The sequence below is a fragment of the Hemibagrus wyckioides genome, linkage group LG07 (assembly GCF_019097595.1).
Source record: "Hemibagrus wyckioides isolate EC202008001 linkage group LG07, SWU_Hwy_1.0, whole genome shotgun sequence".
Lineage (NCBI taxonomy): Eukaryota > Metazoa > Chordata > Actinopteri > Siluriformes > Bagridae > Hemibagrus > Hemibagrus wyckioides.
Genome location: NC_080716.1, coordinates 21,762,401 through 21,778,599, shown reverse-complemented (window position 1 = coordinate 21,778,599; position 16,199 = coordinate 21,762,401). Strand labels below are relative to the sequence as shown.

Genomic DNA, 16,199 nt, shown 5'->3' with positions numbered 1-16,199 from the left:
TCAGCCCGTTCCACTGCTTTTTCAAAGACAACCTTGAATTCACTTTCTGTCCTAAGTTCTTGAAGCCTTTTTAGCACTCCTTCCACCAGTGTGTATGACACTGTTAGATCCACATCTTTACACTGAAGAGCAGCTGATGCAACAGCAGTCTCCTGAAACACTGGGGTGGCCACCTCCAAACAAAGCATAAACTCAAAATTTATTTTTATTTTTGAGATTGCTGTCTGAGATTTTTTTTCAACAGCTGCATTTAATTCAAGGTGCTTTTAAGGCATTTTCTCGACAGGCCCAGCGTGTGTCACTCAGCTGTTTTAATTCCCAGGTTTTCTCTCCAGCATACAACAACTTTTGCATTTCTATGAATGCAGCATGACGCTTGCTAGAAGAAGACAGGAAAGTTTAAAGCCACTCTACCAAATTAAAAAAAACGCACAAAATGAGGGCTTGATTTCGCAGTCTCCACTAACACTAAGTTTGAACAGTGTGCGTTGCAGTGCACAAAGAGTGCTTTTTCATTTTGCTTCTGAATTCTAGCCTGCAGCCCCTTGTAACTAGCACTCATGTTGGCTGCACCATTGTAGCCTTGACCCCGGATATTTTCAGCATTTAACCCATTTTCTAAAAGAAGGGCCATTACCACTTCCTCCAAGTCTTGGCCAATTGTTGATATAACATGACACACTTGGATGAAACGCTCCTTTATTTGCATGTCATGGACAAACCGGACCACAAAGGAAACTTGCTCTGAGTGTGACACATCTGTAGTTTCATCCAGAAGAATTGAAAATATCTTGGCCTCATTAATCTCTTTCAGAATGACATTCCTCACTTGTGTTCCAAGAGATCGTATTAGGTCATTTTGGGTCCTGTTGGATAAAAGTGTCACCTGTGGCTTCTTCTTTTGGGACTGAGTGATCTGTATACACTCAAGATGCATTCTGAGGACACTGTCATATTCTGCTAAGAGGTGCACAAGCTCAAGGAAGTTTCCTCTGTTAGAACTGGTGCTGCTTTCATCATGTCCCCTAAATGCCAGTCCTTGTCTTGCCAAATATACTGTGATGTCTATTAAGCGAAACAGGATTTCTCTGTTCTTCTTTCTTTCTTTTTCATTTTGTAACTCACATTCTGCAGCCTGAGATTTAAAAGCTTCAACTAAAGGCCCCTTTCTATAGTTAGCCCACCTCACCATACTGATCATATGGGCTTCAGTGGCTGCATGCTCATGGATCTTTTCAACAGCCTTTCTCCAGTTGTTCTCCACGCAGTCCGAGCTTTAAACCTTTCTTCTGTCAAGAAGAGACGACAGCTAAAGCAGTACATGGCATCTTTTTCCACAGAATACTCCAGCCAGGTGTTACCAGCATACCACTGGCTCTGAAAAGATTGTCCTTGTGGATTTTTAAGAAAGCCAGCTACTGGTTGACATGGCCCAAGAGAGCAGCAGAACTGTATATAGTTGCTATTAACCTTTATTTGAAGCTGATCAACATGATCTGGGTCTGTTGGAAAATGTAAAGCCATCAAGCCATCACCCTGAACCTGGTATTCAATATCTGCTTCTGTAGCTCCTTCCTCTGTTATCTCTCTTTCCTTTTCTTGAATCATCTCTCATTGTACCTCCCTTTTCATCTCTTCCTCTTCCTCACTGGGCCTAATGTCTCCTTGTATTTCCTCACTTATCTCACTTTCTTCCTCATTGGCTCTAACCTCTCCTTCATCTTTCTCACTTGTCTCAACTGCTTTCCCTTGAATCTCTTCAATATCTGAACTACAACTCTCTATGAAAAACAAGTTTCATTATTCATTACATTATTTTTATATTAAAGGGATAGTTTGCCCCAAAATGAACATTATTTATTCTGTGTAACATAAAATTTAATTACATAACAATTTTGCCCATATAATTAATGGAAATGGGGACTCCATTTTGTTCCCCACTGGCTTTCAATATATGGACAAAACAAATCTTGTAAATATTCCATAGAAGAAAGTCATACAGATTTGAAACTACATATAGATGAGTAAATTATGACAGAATTATCAATTTGGGTGAATTATTCCTTTAACAAAAACTTCTCATTAAGTATTTTATGGACTGTAATATAAGTATAATAGCTTATTAGCTTAAACAAAACAAAAAAAGAAATGAAACAGTACCTTCATCTTTATTCTCTCCCTTCAGCCAACTTGTGAGAGGGATGCTACCTCTGGCTGCATCAGAGAGTTCCTTGTGTTTATTTCTTTTGATCCTTTCTTTCCTTGGCAAGTTGTTGATAGAAATAGAATGCACACATCAAACAAAAATAAGGAGATGATGATAATATTACTAAACATTATTAACTTTTAAACAAAACAGTGAGTCGAGAAGTTAATCATGTTGATTTCATGTGTAGTTTTGTTGATATTGTAAACTTTATGTTTGTATTACATAGATGAAAGTTCTGCTAGCTATCATTAAATCAAAGATATAAACGTATTGCACGTTAGCGTTGGACTTGGAATTAGATTTAATGCATTTAATGACAGGAGAACATGCTAAATTATGGTAGCGCTGTTTAATGGCCTCGGATAAAACAAATGAAATGTCAGTGTCAGAAATGTGGCAGCAATCGAGTGATGCTTATATTATAATTAAGCATAACTCGCATGCTGCCAATCTAGCCATGGGGTCACAGTCCAGTGACTTCTGTGCCGGTCCCAAGCCCGGATAAATAGAGTGGGTTGCGTCAGGAAGGGCATCCGGCGTAAAACATTGCCAAATTTAACCATGCGAATCGTCAGTAGAGATGGAGAGAAGGACTTGTACAGTTTAGCTAGGCAGAGGGATCGAGATGGGAAGGATGTGCGGCAAATTAGAGTTATTAAGGATAGAGATGGAAAGGTGCTCAGTGAGGAAAGTGAGGAAAGTGAGGAGAGCATACAGAGGAGATGGAAGGAGTACTTTGAAGAGCTGATGAATGAGGAAAATGAGAGGGAAGAAAGAGTAGAAGAGGTGAACTCTGTGGAACAGAAAGTAGATAAGATTAGGAAGGATGAAGTCAGGAAGGCTTTGAAGAGGATGAAAAGTGGAAAGGCAGTTGGTCCTGACGACATCCCAGTGGAGGTCTGGAAGTGTCTAGGAGAGGCGGCAGTGGAATTTTTAACTAGTCTGTTTAACAGGGTTTTAGAGAGTGAGAAGATGCCTGAGGAATGGAGAAGAAGTGTATTAGTGCCGATCTTTAAGAATAAGGGTGACGTGCAGAGTTGCAGCAACTATAGGGGGATAAAGTTGATGAGCCATACAATGAAGCTATGGGAAAGAGTAGTGGAAGCTAGGTTAAGGAAGGTAGTGGAAATTTGTGAGCAGCAGTATGGCTTCATGCCCAGAAAGAGCACAACAGATGCAATTTTTGCTCTGAGAATGTTGATGGAGAAGTATAGGGATGGTCAGAGAGAGTTGCACTGTGTGTTTGTAGACTTGGAGAAAGCGTATGACAGGGTGCCAAGAGAAGAGCTGTGGTACTGTATGAGGAAGTCAGGAGTAGTAGAGAAGTATGTCAGAGTGGTGCAGGACATGTATGAGAGGAGCAGGACAGTGGTGAGGTGTGCTGTAGGTCAGACAGAGGAGTTCAAAGTGGAGGTGGGACGGCATCAGGGATCGGCTCTGAGCCCCTTCCTGTTTGCTATGGTGATGGACCAGTTGTCAGAGGAGGTCAGACAGGAGTCTCCTTGGACAATGATGTTTGCAGATGACATTGTGATCTGTAGTGAGAGCAGGGAGCAGGTGGAGGAAAACCTGGAGAGGTGGAGGTTTGTGCTGGAGAGAAGAGGAATGAAAGTCAGTCGTAGTAAGACTGAGTACATGTGTGTGAATGAGAGGGAGGGAAGTGGAACAGTAAGATTACAGGAGGAAGAGGTGAAGAAGGTACAGGACTTTAAGTACTTGGGGTCAACAGTCCAGAGTAATGGAGAGTGTGGGAAAGAGGTAAAGAAGCGAGTGCAGGCAGGTTGGAAGGGGTGGAGAAAGGTGTCGGGAGTTCGGTGTGATGGAAACATTTCGAGAATCAAGGGGAAGGTGTACAGGACAGTGGTGAGACCGGCCATGCTGTATGGTTTAGAGACAGTGTCACTGAGACAGAGACAGGAGTCAGAGCTGGAGGTAGCAGAGCTGAAGATGTTGAGGTTCTCTTTGGGAGTGACGAGGTTGGACAGGATTAGGAATGAGTACATCAGAGGGACAGCTCATGTCGGACGTTTGGGGGACAAAGTTAGAGAGGCCAGGTTAAGATGGTTTGGACATGTCCAGAGGAGGGAGAGTGAGTATATTGGTAGGAGAATGTTGGACATGGAGCTGCCAGGCAGGAGGAAAAGAGGAAGGCCAAAGAGGAGGTATATGGATGTAATAAATGAGGATATGAAGCTAGTGGGTGCAAGTGTTGAGGATGCAGAAGATAGGGATAGGTGGAGAGAGATGATTTGCTGTGGTGACCCCTGAAGGGAAAAGCCGAAAGAAGAAGAAGAAGAAGAGAACTCGCATGCTGCCGCATTCGCTAAGTTTACAACAGCATTATGGTAGGATAAATGTCCATTTTTTGTGTTACCTGTCTGCTGCTCGTGTTTTGAAGACTTGCGGCTAAGATACTGCTGCATTGCGCTGTAAAGGAAACTCCGCCTACCGCTCCCTCTCCGCCTAATACGTCCGCCAGAATCAAAATATTTTTATTTTTTGTTATTATTGTTAGTGACAAATGGTATAGAATGCTATTGTTATTTATAATAATGACATTCATAATAATAATAATAATAATAATAATAATTTACTATGAGAAGAGAGGGGTACTTTACACTTTTAGACAAAAAGGGCAGGGGCTTAAGCACCCACCCCCCACCCCGCCACGTGCACGCCACTGAGTAACATTAATATAGACTACTGCTCAACAGTTACTTATTACATTAGCTTACTTAGCAAACTAAAGCATACCTAGCCATGGCATTACATAATTAAGATAATGGCAGTTTTATTCACATACACAATAAAATCCTTCACTGCTATGATTGTATTAGATTTCATATTAAAGAAAATCTCTATTATGATTATCACAGAACATTCTCACCTCACATGTTTTCTCAAATATGATGTTGAATTCTTGTAAGAAATATGTTACTGAGGCAGTGCAGGCATCTGAATATGAAAAACTGTTTCTTCTGTTCTACGACTTAAATGTGGAATACGGTAATTACGCCTGTGTTTGTAAAAATTTTAGGAATTTCTGTGAGTGGAATATATACAGTCCCCTCCAAATGGATTGTATTATAAGGTTAATTTTACTGAAAATGTATTAATTGTGATACACTTTGTTTTGAGATCACAAGATAAACATGCAGCAATAGATCAGAATTGTAGTCTCCATTTCCTGAGAAATGGAGAAAAAGAATTTTAGCTTACAGCATTACAATGACCCAAAGAACACAACAATATCTGCAAAGGAATGGTTTAAAAATAGGTCAGTATTTTTGAATGACCTAGACAGAGCCCAGACCTAAAATCAACTAAAATGACCTAATGTGGGCTGTGCACAGGAGATGCCCATGGAGACTTGATGTATCTAGAATACTGAGAGTGTGAGAATATTACAGAGTCAGGATGTACCACACCAATAGACTCTTAACCCAAAAAAAGTTTTAGGGGTATAATAAAATCAAAATACGCTTCAACAAAGTTTAGTTGTTTAAGTAGTGTTAGTATTTTCTCTGGGATCAATCAAGTATCTATCTATCTATCTATCTATCTATCTATCTATCTATCTATCTATCTATCTATCTATCTATCTATCTAGTTTTGATGTTTCAATTTTATGTTATTAAAAAAATTTTTTTAAATAAAAATGGCTATTTGAAGGTAATCTGCATAGTGCTTTTAAATCCATTCATAAGCATAGCACACATATTTTATAAAGTCATGCTATATTAAATTCATGATAAGCTTCTGTCAAAATGTCTAGAATGATATTGGAAATTTCTATGCAAATTTGACTTTACATGGAATATAGAACAATGATTAATTATTATAATGAGTTGACTGATTAAGAAATCAGATATATGAATTATTACAAACTAGACATTCTTGACACTTGGAGAAAGCTGTAGAAGGAACACATGGTGCTTCATAATACTGTAATAAATATACATTTGCATATAACAGTATTAGGACAGTGCAGGAAGCAAATTTTAAAATCCAAACATTAAACATTAGAAACAATATACAGCTCTGGAAAAAAATAAGAGACCACTGCCCAATCTCCAGATTTGATCCCCATTGAAAACCTCTGGAATGTCATCAAGAGGAAAATGGATGGTCACAAACCATCAAGCAAAGCTGAGCTGTTTGCTTTTTTGCAAAAAGAGTGGTATAAAGTTCCCCAACAGCAAGGTGAAAAACCGGTGGAGAGCATGGAGCCAAAACGCATGCAAATCGGGGTTATTTCACCAAATACTGATTTCTTAATGTTATTCAGCCAAAGCATTAACACAATTTGTTTACAAATTATTTGCATTTTGTTTTATTTGAGTTATTAAAGCTCTGCATATACTGCATGATCTTGGGTTATTCTGATGTGTTGTCATTTCCTTTAAATATATACTCTAAATAACAATAGTTATATTTTGAATTTAGGAGAAATATTGCCAGCAGTTCACAAAAAATGAAACAAAACTGTTCATCTCACCAAAACATGACCTGTAAGAAAAAAACATAAGAAACGGATTATTTTGCAGTGATCTCTTATTTCTTTCCAGAGCTGTAGATATCACCCAAAGAAAACAGAAATAAATCAATCATACAGTAGAAAGGATTTTACTGTAAAAGCAGACGTGTTACATTTAAACTGTGCTCACTGTAACCAGTTACATAATGTATACTAATGGTGTCTATTGTTACAAGAGCACAGAACTGAATGGTCAGTCCATTTGAATGCATTTTTAATAGAGCTCTGGCCTGATACAGATTTTTATGTACGAAGCCCACATGCCAGCCAAATAAATGATTTTGATGCCATCAAATGATAATAATACATAGCTTCACTTTTATGGGGGTGTTTCTACAGGACTCAGTAAGAAGGTAAATACTTCCCTTGAATGCAAGTTAGTGGATTACATTATTTTGTAGAATAATATTGCATGCAGGTAAGCAAAATGTCTTAGACACAAAGCATCTATAGCTGACTAATGACTAGTAATATTAATATTTTACTATTGTCTGTTTTCAGAGAGGCGGATACAGAAGGTGGAAGCTGGTAATTATACCTGAACTTATTAACTATTTTATACAGTGTCTGAAGCACAGTGAGTGACACAGTGTAACAGAGTAATGCTGAGACTTCACCAGGTGTGTCTGTGGTTCAGTGTTGTTCTGACAACAGGAGGGTCTGTAAGAAATGTTGGTGAATGATCTGCACCTTTACCTCAGTCTAAATAGTGGCTCTGACAGGTGAGGTAATATGTGACTGCTGTAACAGTAGGGGAGTAGCACTGGACATTATAAATACAATGAGCTGCAAAACTATGCACATATGAACACAGTTCTTGTATTACTGATTATCTCAAGATATCTCAAAATATCTTGGCAAGTTAAGGTTAACTTGAACTGAATTGGATGTAAATCGTGGGCAGCAGCAATATTTTTCCCCCTTAAAAATAGTTTTGTTGAGTGTAAACATTGACTATGCCATTATACTGTAGGTTGGACTTCATGTAATGATGTAGTAGGCAGTGCATGGGGGGAAAGAAAGGCCATAGTAAATGGTAATAACAAATAATAAACAAATAATTCACTACTGAAACAAATCAGATCCACTTTAAAAAATAATTCACGCATCATTTACACTGAACAATAACGTAATGTCAGGGGGGATACTACTTTCAGTGTATGATACATGATACAGATGTCAGTTAAAATTATTATGCCAGTGTGCACAAGGGGAAGAGGATTTGGATAGCAGGATAGAGGTTTGCCTGTGAGGATTTTTTTCATATTTTAATTTTATATTTTCATATAAAAAAACCCTATACCATGCAGATTACTTTAACAGAAACTTCCTGTTAAACAGAATCAGAGAAAAAAAGTTCAAATTCAGCACAGTCAATATTTCAGTATTTAGTAACAAATGCTTTGGTGTGTGATGGGCAGTTACAGTATTTGTGCAGTTATCTTATTATGCTTTACATTAAAAAAAACTTAAAAAGATGTTAAAAAGATGCAAAAATTGTTTTACTTGGTGACTGGTCAACTATCAACAATAAAAGTTGAGCTATTGGGTAATTTGGTATAACATCAGTAACATCAGTGGCATGCACAGACCTCTTGTAGGGCAGGGGCGGAAGGACAAAAAAGGGGAAAAAAATTATTACTCCAATAAACATTGGTTTTTGTACAGATTTTAAAATGAATTATTCATGAAATTACTTGTATTTAAAGCAGTATTCGTCTTTCTGCTGTCTTTTTAAATATTTGAATGACTTCCTCACGATTAATTGGAATGTCTCGCTCAATGGAGAGTAGCAGTATGTCAGAGAGCCTCTCTTCATTACACAGACTTCGAAGACTGGATTTCACAAGTTTTAACTTAGAAAATGACCTCTCAACTGTAGTGGAGACAGGTAATGTTGCATAAATTTTTAGGATTTCAGAAAGAGAGGGGAAAACAGACTCAATCTCATTGTCTTTTAGGCACTTTAGCATTTCCTGCACATTACTTTTGGTAAGGAATAGGATGCATGAAACACTAAGTTCTGTGAAGACCTTTTCTTCCTCAATCCCGTAAAACTTTCTAACTGTTCTGACAAGTTCAGCATCACCAGTTTCTACTTCTTTTGACCATTTGGATGCTATTGTCAGACTGTGTAAGCCTTTGAGGATAATGCCAGTTGAACTATTATCCTTTCCTTTGAATCGTCTGAGCATCTGTTGAGTAATGGTATCCAAAAATGTGTAGTACAATCTTGCTCGGTAGAACTCCTCCAAATTCTCAGGGTGATGGTCTTCTCCTGTTGACTTGGAACTGTACTTATACCTTGCAGGTATTTTTCTGGGTGTTGACTCGCCAGGTATTTTGTCAGGAAACTCAATTCCAGCAGCCTCAGCCCGTTCCACTGCTTTTTCAAAGACAACCTTGAATTCACTTTCTGTCCTAAGTTCTTGAAGCCTTTTTAGCACTCCTTCCACCAGTGTGTATGACACTGTTAGATCCACATCTTTACACTGAAGAGCAGCTGATGCAACAGCAGTCTCCTGAAACACTGGGGTGGCCACCTCCAAACAAAGCATAAACTCAAAATTTATTTTTATTTTTGAGATTGCTGTCTGAGATTTTTTTTCAACAGCTGCATTTAATTCAAGGTGCTTTTAAGGCATTTTCTCGACAGGCCCAGCGTGTGTCACTCAGCTGTTTTAATTCCCAGGTTTTCTCTCCAGCATACAACAACTTTTGCATTTCTATGAATGCAGCATGACGCTTGCTAGAAGAAGACAGGAAAGTTTAAAGCCACTCTACCAAATTAAAAAAAAACGCACAAAATGAGGGCTTGATTTCGCAGTCTCCACTAACACTAAGTTTAAACAGTGTGCATTGCAGTGCACAAAGAGTGCTTTTTCATTTTGCTTCTGAATTCTAGCCTGCAGCCCCTTGTAACTAGCACTCATGTTGGCTGCACCATTGTAGCCTTGACCCCGGATATTTTCAGCATTTAACCCATTTTCTAAAAGAAGGGCCATTACCACTTCCTCCAAGTCTTGGCCAATTGTTGATATAACATGACACACTTGGATGAAACGCTCCTTTATTTGCATGTCATGGACAAACCGGACCACAAAGGAAACTTGCTCTGAGTGTGACACATCTGTAGTTTCATCCAGAAGAATCGAAAATATCTTGGCCTCATTAATCTCTTTCAGAATGACATTCCTCACTTGTGTTCCAAGAGATCGTATTAGGTCATTTTGGGTCCTGTTGGATAAAAGTGTCACCTGTGGCTTCTTCTTTTGGGACTGAGTGATCTGTATACACTCAAGATGCATTCTGAGGACACTGTCATATTCTGCTAAGAGGTGCACAAGCTCAAGGAAGTTTCCTCTGTACTGGTGCTGCTTTCATCATGTCCCCTAAATGCCAGTCCTTGTCTTGCCAAATATACTGTGATGTCTATTAAGCGAAACAGGATTTCTCTGTTCTTCTTTCTTTCTTTTTCATTTTGTAACTCACATTCTGCAGCCTGAGATTTAAAAGCTTCAACTAAAGGCCCCTTTCTATAGTTAGCCCACCTCACCATACTGATCATATGGGCTTCAGTGGTTGCATGCTCATGGATCTTTTCAACAGCCTTTCTCCAGTTGTTCTCCACGCAGTCCTAGCTTTAAACCTTTCTTCTGTCAAGAAGAGATGACAGCTAAAGCAGTACATGGCATCTTTTTCCACAGAATACTCCAGCCAGGTGTTACCAGCATACCACTGGCTCTGAAAAGATTGTCCTTGTGGATTTTTAAGAAAGCCAGCTACTGGTTGACATGGCCCAAGAGAGCAGCAGAACTGTATATAGTTGCTATTAACCTTTATTTGAAGCTGATCAACATGATCTGGGTCTGTTGGAAAATGTAAAGCCATCAAGCCATCACCCTGAACCTGGTATTCAATATCTGCTTCTGTAGCTCCTTCCTCTGTTATCTCTCTTTCCTTTTCTTGAATCATCTCTCATTGTACCTCCCTTTTCATCTCTTCCTCTTCCTCACTGGGCCTAATGTCTCCTTGTATTTCCTCACTTATCTCACTTTCTTCCTCACTGGCTCTAACCTCTCCTTCATCTTTCTCACTTGTCTCAACTGCTTTCCCTTGAATCTCTTCAATATCTGAACTACAACTCTCTATGAAAAACAAGTTTCATTACATTATTTTTATATTAAAGGGATAGTTTGCCCCAAAATGAACATTATTTATTCTGTGTAACATAAAATTTAATTACATAACAATTTTGCCCATATAATTAATGGAAATGGGGACTCCATTTTGTTCCCCACTGGCTTTCAATATATGGACAAAACAAATCTTGTAAATATTCCATAGAAGAAAGTCATACAGATTTGAAACTACATATAGATGAGTAAATTATGACAGAATTATCAATTTGGGTGAATTATTCCTTTAACAAAAACTTCTCATTAAGTATTTTATGGACTGTAATATAAGTATAATAGCTTATTAGCTTAAACAAAACAAAAAAAGAAATGAAACAGTACCTTCATCTTTATTCTCTCCCTTCAGCCAACTTGTGAGAGGGATGCTACCTCTGGCTGCATCAGAGAGTTCCTTGTGTTTATTTCTTTTGATCCTTTCTTTCCTTGGCAAGTTGTTGATAGAAATAGAATGCACACATCAAACAAAAATAAGGAGATGATGATAATATTACTAAACATTATTAACTTTTAAACAAAACAGTGAGTCGAGAAGTTAATCATGTTGATTTCATGTGTAGTTTTGTTGATATTGTAAACTTTATGTTTGTATTACATAGATGAAAGTTCTGCTAGCTATCATTAAATCAAAGATATAAACGTATTGCACGTTAGCGTTGGACTTGGAATTAGATTTAATGCATTTAATGACAGGAGAACATGCTAAATTATGGTAGCGCTGTTTAATGGCCTCGGATAAAACAAATGAAATGTCAGTGTCAGAAATGTGGCAGCAATCGAGTGATGCTTATATTATAATTAAGCATAACTCGCATGCTGCCAATCTAGCCATGGGGTCACAGTCCAGTGACTTCTGTGCCGGTCCCAAGCCCGGATAAATAGAGTGGGTTGCGTCAGGAAGGGCATCCGGCGTAAAACATTGCCAAATTTAACCATGCGAATCGTCAGTAGAGATGGAGAGAAGGACTTGTACAGTTTAGCTAGGCAGAGGGATCGAGATGGGAAGGATGTGCGGCAAATTAGAGTTATTAAGGATAGAGATGGAAAGGTGCTCACAAGTGAGGAGAGCATACAGAGGAGATGGAAGGAGTACTTTGAAGAGCTGATGAATGAGGAAAATGAGAGGGAAGAAAGAGTAGAAGAGGTGAACTCTGTGGAACAGAAAGTAGATAAGATTAGGAAGGATGAAGTCAGGAAGGCTTTGAAGAGGATGAAAAGTGGAAAGGCAGTTGGTCCTGATGACATCCCGGTGGAGGTCTGGAAGTGTCTAGGAGAGGTGGCAGTGGAATTTTTAACTAGTCTGTTTAACAGGGTTTTAGAGAGTGAGAAGATGCCTGAGGAATGGAGAAGAAGTGTATTAGTGCCGATCTTTAAGAATAAGGGTGACGTGCAGAGTTGCAGCAACTATAGGGGGATAAAGTTGATGAGCCATACAATGAAGCTATGGGAAAGAGTAGTGGAAGCTAGGTTAAGGAAGGTAGTGGAAATTTGTGAGCAGCAGTATGGCTTCATGCCCAGAAAGAGCACAACAGATGCAATTTTTGCTCTGAGAATGTTGATGGAGAAGTATAGGGATGGTCAGAGAGAGTTGCACTGTGTGTTTGTAGACTTGGAGAAAGCGTATGACAGGGTGCCAAGAGAAGATCTGTGGTACTGTATGAGGAAGTCAAGAGTAGTAGAGAAGTATGTCAGAGTGGTGCAGGACATGTATGAGAGGAGCAGGACAGTGGTGAGGTGTGCTGTAGGTCAGACAGAGGAGTTCAAAGTGGAGGTGGGACGGCATCAGGGATCGGCTCTGAGCCCCTTCCTGTTTGCTATGGTGATGGACCAGTTGTCAGAGGAGGTCAGACAGGAGTCTCCTTGGACAATGATGATTGCAGATGAGATTGTGATCTGTAGTGAGAGCAGGGAGCAGGTGGAAGAAAACCTGGAGAGGTGGAGGTTTGTGCTGGAGAGAAGAGGAATGAAAGTCAGTCGTAGTAAGACTGAGTACATGTGTGTGAATGACAGAGGGAAGTGGAACAGTAAGATTACAGGGGGAAGAGGTGCAGAAGGTACAGGAGTTTAAGTACTTGGGGTCAACAGTCCAGAGTAATGGAGAGTGTGGGAAAGAGGTAAAGAAGCGAGTGCAGGCAGGTTGGAATGGGTGGAGAAAGGTGTTGGGAGTTCTGTGTGATGGAAACATTTCAGCGAGAATCAAGGGGAAGGTGTACAGGACAGTGGTGAGACTGGCCATGCTGTATGGTTTAGAGACAGTGTCACTGAGACAGAGACAGGAGTCAGAGCTGGAGGTAGCAGAGCTGAAGATGTTGAGGTTCTCTTTGGGAGTGACGAGGTTGGACAGGATTAGGAACAAGTACATCAGAGGGACGGCTCATGTCGGACGTTTGGGGGACAAAGTTAGAGTGGCCTGGTTAAGATGGTTTGGACATGTCCAGAGGAGGGAGAGTGAGTATATTGGTAGGAGAATGTTGGACATGGAGCTGCCAGGCAGGAGGAAAAGAGGAAGGCCAAAGAGGAGGTATATGGATGTAATAAATGAGGATATGAAGCCAGTGGGTGTAAGTGTTGAGGATGCAGAAGATAGGGATAGGTGAGAGAGATGATTCGCTGTGGTCCACCTCCGCCTAATACGTCCGCCAGAATCAAAATATTTTTATTTTTTGTTATTATTGTTAGTTATAGTTATTATAGTTAGTATTGTTAGTATATATTCTATGGTATAGAATGCTATTGTTATTTATAATAATGACATTCATAATAATAATAATAATAATAATAATAATAATAATAATTTACTATGAGAAGAGAGGGGTACTTTACACTTTTAGACAAAAAGGGCAGGGGCTTAAGCACCCACCCCCCACCCCGCCACGTGCACGCCACTGAGTAACATTAATATAGACTACTGCTCAACAGTTACTTATTACATTAGCTTACTTAGCAAACTAAAGCGTATTTAGCCATGGCATTACATAATTAAGATAATGGCAGTTTTATTCACATACACAATAAAATCCTTCACTGCTATGATTGTATTAGATTTCATATTAAAGAAAATCTCTATTATGATTATCACAGAACATTCTCACCTCACATGTTTTCTCAAATATGATGTTGAATTCTTGTAAGAAATATGTTACTGAGGCAGTGCAGGCATCTGAATATGAAAAACTGTTTCTTCTGTTCTACGACTTAAAACAAATCGTGCAGGTCAGGCCATGGGTGTGCGGGTGCGGGACAGGTCAGGGTTTTCTTCCATCGTAGGTTACAGTATTTCAGGTTGTGACACTGCAATTTTACTGCTACTGTACTGTTTGTGCTCGCTGCATTTAGTGAAATGCATCTACTTTAATTACTATAATAAAGGTAAACATAATGTATCATGCACCACACTTATTGTGTTTTTGTCTACAAAAATATAGAGCAGAAGAGCTATTATATAAATCTCTAATATTAATATTTTTCTCTTTTCAGAACAGCAGAGACTGAGTGTGGAATACGGTAATTACGCCTGTGTTTGTAAAAATTTTAGGAATTTCTGTGAGTGGAATATATACAGTCCCCTCCAAATGGATTGTATTACAAGGTTAATTTTATTGAAAATGTATTAATTGTGATACACTTTGTTTTGAGATCACAAGATAAACATGCAGCAATAGATCAGAATTGTAGTCTCCATTTCCTGACATTTACATAGATGTGTTAAAAAACTCAGAAAATCGCAACTTTAGTCTAAACCTAGGGTTGCACAATTAATCGATTTTCTAATCCCGATTACGATTACAGATGCCACGATTACGTAATCTTTCAAAACTGCGATTACAAAAAAAATCTACTTCCATTATTCTGCATGTTTAAGGGGTGTTTATTGCATGTTACGTTGTGAGGGGCGAATAAATATTTTTAATAGGTCTAATAGTCTGTAGGCGTGTCCTTATCAACGCCCCGATTATCCACTTGCGCATGTCTATCTCATCATGTTAATGTCACGAACATGTGCGGTGATCAAGAAACATCAGATAGTTAGCAAAGTGTTGCTGAGAAGAATCAAAAATTAGAACCGAAATTACTTTCGACTGACATATCCCTGTGTGTATATATATATATATATATATATATATATATATATATATATATACACGCACGTGAATACCCAAAATACTGCGAGAGTGTGCACTCGAATATGCTCTAGAACTGCTCTCGCAATACTTTAATGTCATACACCTATCGGTCTGCACAGAGCCGCTTTCACACCACATGACTAAAATACCTTATAGCCCCTGAGAACGACAGCAATAAAAAACGGTCAGAAAACACAACAATCTTATTATTCAGATAACAGCCTAACTTTTAATTTTTTGATGTTAACACAGTTGATAAAAGTCGGCTGACAAATGTATGTTGTGTCAAAAAGGAGTCCCACTGTCTTTGATTCTGAAAACCAGACATATACTGTAGGACCCTTTTGAATATTATTCCCTACCCAAAACGTACAAAAGCCTTAAATTAAATCATCCTAAAGATAGAGCTAAATAAAATATAAACTGTTAAAGCACAAAGACATTACAGTCTGAACATCATGACTTTCTATTATTTAACTAATGCAGTATTTAAGTTAAAATACATACATGACTTAGGTGAACAATGGACCAGAACAGACTCCATCATTCGGCTGTTCGGTCTTTTGATAAAGAAATTCTCAGCACTATAAGTACTAGTACAGTAATTGACCGTTTTGCTCAGGTCAAGTCTCGAAGATACTCTCTGATGATTCCACTCTCAAAGAAATAGCATTGCAAAGTCACCAAAATAAAAAATATTCATATGTTATAAAATATGGCATGCAGTTGCATCAAACAATGGTATAAAGCTATTCAAACACCATTTAATGTAAACTGTGATAATCGTAATTAATAATCGCAATTACAATTTCAAGGGAATAATTGACAATTAAAATTTTTGTCATAATCGTGCAGCCCTATCTAAACCTATGTCTTTTCAAGTGATAAAATGATGAAAAAGTGACTGACACGTGTTCCTTGTTGCCCAAAGATGCCCTGGTAGATTGATTGTTTAAACACACAGTACTGAATGTTTTCTCTTGATCTGTGCTCCGGGTTTCACCTGAGAAGCACTGGGTTTAGCCAATAAAACATTTGAAAAAGAAAGTGTCATGGCTTGGGTTTGCTCATGATCTAGTCATGATGGTAGCAGCAGAATGAATTCAGAAGTTTACAAAAACATTCGGTCTGCC

General features: G+C 38.6%; 1 protein-coding gene across 4 annotated transcripts in view; it reads left to right on the top strand.

The window, feature by feature from the left end:
• The window catches only part of LOC131355598 (butyrophilin subfamily 1 member A1-like), a 98,793-nt gene that overhangs the window by 11,761 nt on the left and 70,833 nt on the right, over positions 1 to 16,199 (top strand). For 3 of the 4 annotated variants that reach the window (XM_058393990.1, XM_058393986.1, XM_058393989.1), the window contains 2 exons: positions 7,248 to 7,274; positions 14,420 to 14,446. In XM_058393990.1, the coding sequence (XP_058249973.1) occupies positions 7,248 to 7,274; positions 14,420 to 14,446 (54 nt within the window). The remainder of the gene's footprint in view (positions 1 to 7,247; positions 7,275 to 14,419; positions 14,447 to 16,199) is intronic. The other variant, XM_058393988.1, reaches the window with a different exon arrangement.